General features: G+C 40.9%; 1 protein-coding gene across 6 annotated transcripts; it reads left to right on the forward strand.

Annotated features, from left to right (window-relative positions):
• Positions 1-2,902: 2,902 nt before the first annotated feature.
• LOC147605261 (ammonium transporter 3 member 2-like) lies at positions 2,903-5,662 on the forward strand. Of its 6 annotated transcripts, none has more exons than XM_086794439.1 (5): positions 2,903-3,084; positions 3,536-3,634; positions 3,813-4,579; positions 4,688-4,973; positions 5,060-5,662. In XM_086794439.1, the coding sequence occupies exons 3-5, from the start codon at positions 3,929-3,931 to the stop codon at positions 5,590-5,592; spliced, it is 1,470 nt and encodes a 489-aa protein (XP_086650565.1). In that variant the 5' UTR covers positions 2,903-3,084; positions 3,536-3,634; positions 3,813-3,928; the 3' UTR covers positions 5,593-5,662. The 6 variants fall into 6 exon arrangements, with proteins under 6 accessions (XP_086650565.1, XP_086650562.1, XP_086650566.1 ...); XM_086794436.1 differs by having other exon boundaries at positions 3,836-4,579; XM_086794440.1 differs by having other exon boundaries at positions 2,903-3,080.
• The last annotated feature ends 2,174 nt before the right edge of the window (positions 5,663-7,836 follow it).

The raw sequence follows: 7,836 nt of genomic DNA on the forward strand, positions 1-7,836 counted from the left end.
ACTCTATTTGCATCTATATACATTGCATTTATCGACTTCTCGCTTTTGTCTAATTTAAATTAAAACTCTAAATTGATCCAAATTTTAAATTGGAATCCGAATTGAACAGCTTAAAAAACAACACTCCAAAGAAAAACATAAAAACCAAAAGCGACTCAAAATCAATATAAACAATGTTTTTTCATTCCTCTAAAATCGCATTTTTTTGTGGTTTGCCACTACATACCAAACAATGGGAGACACCATCTCAAAACCGAAATGAAAAGCATAACAAATTGAAGTTTAAAGATACTCCCCAATTTTGGTGCAAAAGATGTTAAATGTCATGGAGAACCTACCCTTGCATCTGGAGAGCTTGATGTTTGTGTATACCCCATCATTGTCACACAAATGCAATTCTTTCTTTAATGGGTTGTGCAATCGCTCCTCACCACAAAAAGCGGCTCAATATGTGTGATCCTCATGAGAACCTAATTGCTATGTAATGCTTACTACTCAAGAGAGTGAGAAGAGAGAAGAACGTGATGAGGAGATATAAAAAACAAACTGACAATGACAAAGCATCCCAACACTAAAAACACATCCACATAGGCTATTAGAGATGTAAGATACTATAACGTAGATCATTATCCAGTACTACAAACATGAGAATATGATTTTTATGCTTTATATGTATTTCCTCACTAGGATGCCTGCGAGTAAGTGACCCAAGGTGCCCATGACTAAATACAAGGTTTTTACAACTGTTCGGCCCTTAAGTCGAGTTCCTCATGTTGTAATCTTGACATACAAGACTTGGGAGCGAGTTCTTACAACATATAAATGATGGGTTTACAATATACCAAAGGTAATTTTTTGATATTCGTGTAGATGCTTTTTGTGAAGAAACCATGTTAACTAAAAGAGGTTAATAGAATCGTAAAGGGCATGGGTCTAACCCTATGTACCTATGTGTCTTGCCTTGTTTGTGTGTATGTTCCCATTGTTAGTGTGCCATTGGCTGAGGTCTAAGACTTGGTTTTATCAAGACATAAGCTTGGAACATAGGTCCTAGCAATGTCACAAAATCCCATTCCCAAGGGAAGGCGAGAGTGGAAAATTTTATTGATGGGCATTCTGTCTTGGTGGAGCATGATCCTTGTGTTCGGTTGCACATGTATAAGGTTGAGCCTAAGGTTATTTGGTAGATCTAAATTGGTGAGTAGATGTGAAAAAAAATGATTCTTGATGATGTAAAGAGGTCACATGTAAAGTTCTAGTCACATGTTGTGTGCTAATTACATGTGTTGTGCTAGGCACACATGCATTGAATGCTCCTTTTTAGGTATAAAAAGGTGTGCTTAAGTGACTTATTGAATAGATTGATGTGAAAGTTTTTATTAATCAATTACCTTTCCCCAGCTTTCTTCATTAAAAGCTCTTTATTATTTTGAATCCAAAACTAATCATCATGCATTGAATGCTCCTCTTGAGATATAAAAAGGTGTACTTAAGTGAATTCTTAAATAAATTGATGTTGCATTTTCATTAAGGATATTACCTTTCCCACCCTTCTTCATTAATAAGCTCTTTATTGTTTTGAATCCAAAATTAATCATCATGAGATTGATTATGTGTTTTGTTCAACCTTAGTTACCATGATTTCTAACAAAGATGCTCTGTCCTTTTTTTTGTTAAAAGGTAAATAGTGGGGTTGATTTTGACTCGGTCTTCTCATATGCGCTATATCTACATGGTGCTTCTTTTTGCTTGGTTGATGTATTTTTCCATTTCCTCTCAATCTATCTCCTTTAGCTTGGGTGCATCTACATCTTTGAGAGAGCGGTAAGTTCATTTTTGTGTCCAACTTAAAAAGGTGTAAGTTGACGTTTGTGGTAGCTTATCCACTCAATTTGCATGGTTGAAAGATGCTTCAACAAGCACCACTTTCTCCCAACTCATTATATATATATATATAATTTTATCATTTGACTTATAGATTGGTACATTATATATGACATGCTAGCTTAAAGATGTATCTTCCTCTTTATGTCCAAACTAGCTTACTTACGAATTACCACACAGCTGTTGTGCATCAAATTAATGAAATTATCATTATCTAAGTTAGTGTCTCAATATTGTACACTCTTTTTGGCCTAGCTTTTAGGGTAGTTTGAGTGTTTTGCTAAGCAAAAAATAAAAAAGACTTCTTAGATTGCACATCGAGGTAGACATCCTATTTTATCTTATGGAGGATTCAAAAGCAATGTGAGAAAAAACAACAAGGATTAATAATCTGTCCCCTAGGGAGTCTTTCCTCCCTTGTGCACTCTTGTCACACGTGGCAGAAGTGATGCGTGGCAAAATGAGATGGCCACAGAAAGTGACCCATGGGTGAATGATGTGGCAAGGGCAAAAATAGCTTGATTAATAAATAGTGTAGACTCTAGAGATTGCAGGTTGCCTGGAAAAATCACACTTTTTCATAAAGAACTTTTATTACCGCAGACTGTGAGTAAAGCCTAAAGGTACTACGTAGACGTGCAATCATTCAAAGTTTATATAGCACGCAAAACATTTCCAAGGACAGAGTGCTTAGTGAATGAAGCCTGTCTAGCTGTTGTGGCTGCAAGGACCTCTATATATATATATATATATAAAAGCAAATATAAGGCTTTGGTGGATGCTACAAAACAAAACAGGATCCAAATTCCAATAGATGATAGCTGTCATGAAGGATGCCAATTTATTATTAGAAAGAAAAAGAAAAATGAAGAATCATCCAACAGGGTCTTTCCTTGAATCTTGTGAGATCCTGAGATGCGGGGGGGCGTATAATGTAGTTATACTAAGGTGGGGAGGTTTTTAGTGGGGAAGGGAGACCCTTCTTGTTCAGACTTTTCTGGCCATCGTGTTTTTTTCCCCCTTCTGTGGGGGCCGTATATGTTGACTTCCTCTATATTGACTGCATAGTCCTCGCACGCAGCTTTATGTTGCTGTTTTTCAGTCTATTACTCGGAGAAATTTCCTTTTTTGAGGAGATCGACAGTCTCATCGACTCGCTCATCTGTGCCATGATCAATCCGTTCAATCATGATCATGTAGGTGAGCTTCGCCTTAATTGAGTTTTCTCTGTTTCTTCCTTTGAAACTTTGTAATTCTGAGTTTGCCATTTACTTAATAACTCTATTTCTGGCATAAGCTTTATATTTTGCAAGAAGACTGGCTTCTTTGACAATGGGCAATTATCAAACGAATAGGGGCTTGTGCTGACCGATTTTATTTTATTTATTTCTGTATTTTTGTTAGCAAGCAAGATTTTTTCTTTTTTTTGGGTGGGTTGGCTGGTCGAATCTGTGCAAATTAGCAAGTGAGTCGTGTATATTATTTTCCTTGTGGCTTTTTCAGGGCTGATTATTTGATTGAATCAGTGCTGGCTAGTAAGGGTGTTTTCTAATGTGACTCAAGCCTCAGCACTAAGTAGAAGTAGCATAAGTGTGTTTTCTGGCTATGAATTGTGTGTGTGTGTGTACCTAGTCCTGTTTGGTGGCTACAGCTACGCCTATGCGTGGTGGGGGTGTTGCTAATCTGGCCTCCTTGAGTGTTTCTGCTCGCCTGCTTTTTCTGGCTAATTCCATGAGCCCCTTTTTCTAAGGTATGTGTATGCTTTTGTAGCTAATCTAGGTGCGTGTATGCTTTTGTAGGATTTGCTGCTTAAGCCCCGTAGCCCTTTTTTTTTGAAATGTGTGTATGCTTTTGTAGCTTATCTAGGTGAGTCTCATGTGTATGTAAAAGCTTCCCAGCTAACTGCCAACTAATGTAGAGAGAGAGAGGTTTTCTATGGTGTGTGGAGCAGGTGATGCAGCTGAAGCACTCGGGGTTTTGACTTAACACAAGAAGAAGAAGAGCCTCTTTGCAATTAAAAGATCCATAGTAGATCAAAACCACCATGGCATCCTCAACGGTTCCACTTGGGTATCAGAACAATCAGACGAGCCTGCCGGACTGGCTAAACAAGGGGGACAATGCATGGCAGATGACGGCGGCGACGCTGGTGGGCATACAGAGCGTGCCAGGCCTGGTGATATTGTACGGGAGCGTGGTCAAGAAGAAGTGGGCGGTGAACTCGGCCTTCATGGCGCTCTACGCCTTTGCGGCGGTGCTCTTGTGCTGGGTGCTGTGGGCCTACAAGATGGCCTTTGGGGAGAGACTTCTACCGATGTGGGGAAAAGCAGGGCCGGCGCTCGCCCAAGACTACCTCGTCAATCGGGCCTACCTCCCGGCCAGCGCCCACTATCACAAAAACGGCAGCCTTGAGACGCCGATGATCGCCCCCTTTTACCCCATGGCCACCATGGTCTACTTCCAATTCGTCTTTGCCGCCATCACTGTCATTTTGATTGCTGGCTCTCTCCTTGGGCGGATGAACATCAAGGCTTGGATGCTCTTCGTTCCCCTCTGGGTCACCTTCTCGTACACCATAGGCGCTTTCAGCCTCTGGGGTGGCGGCTTCCTCTTCCAGTGGGGCGTCATGGACTACTCTGGTGGCTATGTCATCCACTTGTCCTCCGGCGTGGCTGGATTCACTGCAGCCTATTGGGTGAGCCGGACACTAGACAGGCGTATACACACCTCACTTTGCTTCATGTATGCTGATTAGTGTGTGTGTGTGTGCATTGATCTTCAGCTTCAGCTTTCTTGTTCACAGGTCGGACCGCGCTTGAAGAAAGACCGCGAGAGGTTTCCGCCCAACAACATTCTCTTGACCCTGGCGGGGGCGGGCCTCCTGTGGCTGGGATGGGCGGGATTCAACGGTGGGGATCCTTACGCCGCCAACATCGACTCGTCTATGGCCGTCCTCAACACGCACGTGTGTGCAGCCACCAGCCTGCTCGTGTGGACCAGCCTGGACGCCATGGTGTTCGGCAAGCCATCTGTGATTGGCGCCGTACAGGGCATGATCACGGGTCTAGTGTGCATCACGCCAGCAGCAGGTACGTCGTCGTGTTAAAAAGTGTGCCGGGTAAAGTAGCGGTCAGAAACCTATATTTTCTAAAATCATAAGGATAGTGTGATGTAGGTCTCGTGCAAGGATGGGCAGCCATTTTGATGGGGGTGTGTTCGGGGAGTGTACCATGGTTCACCATGATGGTGGTCCATAAGAGATCCTCAGTTCTCCAGCATGTGGACGATGCGCTAGGGGTGTTTCACACGCACGCGGTGGCTGGCTTGCTAGGAGGTTTGCTAACAGGGCTTCTAGCGGAGCCAACGCTGTGCAGCTATTTCCTTCCCGTGACCAACGCAAGGGGCTCCTTCTATGGGGGCCAAGGGAAGGCCCAAGTGGGCAAACAACTAGCGGGAGGGTTGTTTATTGTGGGTTGGAACCTAGTTGTGACTAGCATCGTTTGCTTGGCAATAAAGGTGGTGGTGCCCCTTCGCATGCCCGAAGAAGAGCTCTTGACAGGAGATGATAAAGTGCATGGTGAGGAAGCCTATGCCCTGTGGGGTGATGGTGAGAAGTATGATAGTTCAAAGCATGGTTTCAGCGAACTTGATGACACCCAACATTACCAGGTCCCAATAGACACTCACCACGCAACCGTGCAACTCTAGAATATTTCCCACGTACGTTTGGCATCATCTGTACTCTTCGCCATCATGAATATCACAGGTTACTTCCCGATTTTGTGTTGGTTGTTCATTTCATCGCTTTATTGTTTATCACTGATTGTACCGTGTAAATAGCCCATTTTGAATTGCAATCTTCTTCTTGTGATCATACCTACCCTCTCGTGAACGACTCTGTCTACTTTTGTGCGGTGCACATTATTTTTCTTCTTCTCTTTTTATCTATTCCATCTATTAACTGAAGGTTCCAAGTGGCTAAGAAGCTAACACGTGGTTGGAGAAGAAGCCAGACTTTTGAAATTTCTAAAGGAGAAGCTAGCATGCTTGGGCTTGGGTTCGCAATATATATGCCATTCCAAACAATGCCGCGATCCCGTATTAGTATTATAGAAAGGAAGAGTTTCACAAAGCTTCCACATGGCAAGAATTTGGAATATGGATGCATTTTTTCTACCATCACACGTCATTACGATATTGAAAGACCCATCTAAGGTCTAAAGTTGAAATAGACATGCTTGTATTTGCTCTACCACACACTTGTCATTAACTTATTCTCTTCTTCAAAGTTGTAAGGTATTTTCAAATCAATTTCTTATCAATGTGTAATTTAAGAATTTTAATTGTCCCTTTTGGGCCACATGCTATCGATAACATTTGCTAGCAACATAAGATTGGAATAGCTACCGCAAAAAATGAAACACCAAAGAGAAAAATACAATTGAGAGAAAAAGAAATCAAAATCAAAGGACCGCAAAAAACATAAAATAAAAGTGTCCGATTAATTGAATGTTGCCCTCCAATTTTGTAAGATAAAATCCATCCCCTTTTGTTTTTTATTGAAAGGGACCCTCTTTCTCCAAAAATGTACCCTTGCTAATCCCACTATGACCATGTGTACACTTGATAACACATATGTACATTATGATCGTGTGTACACTTGATAACACATATGAACAAAGAAAATGAGTGAGTGATTTTTTTTTTCTTAATGAGGCTCCTCTTCATGAATGAAACCTATTCATGTGATCCAAGGGAATAAACAAATGTGAACAAAGATTTTTAAAAAATGCCGAAGGGTAAAACTCCCATATTCCCCTTACCAAGTTAGCCCGCCTAAAGATTAACAGATTGATTTTGTGTTGGTTGTTTCATCACTTTATTCTTTATCACTTGTACCTTGTAGATAGCCTATTTTGAATTGCAATCTTCTTCTTGTGATCATACCTACCTCATGAAATATCATAAGTAAACTCTCTCTACTTTTGTGTGGTGCACATTATTATTCTTTTGACATTCGTTGTATGTACTTTAGACTTCTATTTTGTAATAGTAAAGAAGTAAATATTGTTTAATATTTGCATGGCTACTTTACAAAGATCTTTTCATAGTTGTGCATGGCAGGACAATGCGTGCTCTCTTGTGAAACATTAGTGCGCAAACCCATGCTTTGCATGTCTTTTGGGACCTCCAAATTCAAATTCTACCCGAACCTCATCAAACCTCCTCCTCTCCTTCCCAAACCTCCAAATTCTTGCCATGTGGTGGTTTTGTGAAACTCTTCCTTTATATAATATAGAGATATAGAGATGTGACAATTGTGGGAAATATAAATAACCTTCATTGGAGCCTTCTTGAAATTGTTTTCAAGAAAATAATAATATATTTTGTGTAGCCAAATGTCAATCAACCACAATCTAAGAAAAAACATGAGATTAGCAGAATATCATGTGTGATATATATAAGACCCTATCCTCGACGTTATTATTTCAAAACCAAATTGTGTTTTACTTTAAACTCTCAATTAATGAAATGGATTTTGTGTGTTCTTTTAAATTGACTTTCATGTATGGTGCAAAATAAAGGTGGGTCATTTTTGCTCGACCATTGAAAGACTTTTTTGAGGTCTTTAAAAACAAATTGGATTGACTTCTACATTGTTTTAAAGTATTGGTGTGTCCTTAGGCCCAAGAAACTCCCATGTAGTTACCAATTTTCTTTGCCTATCCATAGGCGCTTTTTTATCCACTTGTAGAGGTGATGCTGCCGAGGAAGCACCATGTGGGATTTTGAACATAGGTCCTCTTGCTCTGAGTCACCCATCTCTACCACTTGAGCTATCACCTCATGGGAAAGACTTATCTGTTGAGATATCGAGCTCATCTAGTGAGGCGGTGGTGGACACTGATGACCCACCCACACTTACACCACTGGCATGGTTGGTGAGATCAT

The sequence above is a fragment of the Cibotium barometz genome, chromosome 60 (assembly GCF_041138505.1).
Source record: "Cibotium barometz isolate CiBa-2024 chromosome 60, ASM4113850v1, whole genome shotgun sequence".
In the NCBI taxonomy this organism is placed as follows: Eukaryota; Viridiplantae; Streptophyta; class Polypodiopsida; order Cyatheales; family Cibotiaceae; genus Cibotium; species Cibotium barometz.

What these genes read in the sequence shown, in the direction of transcription:
- LOC147605261 (XM_086794439.1), top strand. Translation starts at nt 3,929, where the DNA reads ATGGCATCCTCAACGGTTCCACTTGGGTATCAGAACAATCAGACGAGC. An exon ending in GATTCACTGCAGCCTATTGG is followed by an intron (nt 4,580 to 4,687) that starts GTGAGCCGGACA and finishes TCTTGTTCACAG; the next exon opens with GTCGGACCGCGCTTGAAGAA. An exon ending in GTGCATCACGCCAGCAGCAG is followed by an intron (nt 4,974 to 5,059) that starts GTACGTCGTCGT and finishes AGTGTGATGTAG; the next exon opens with GTCTCGTGCAAGGATGGGCA.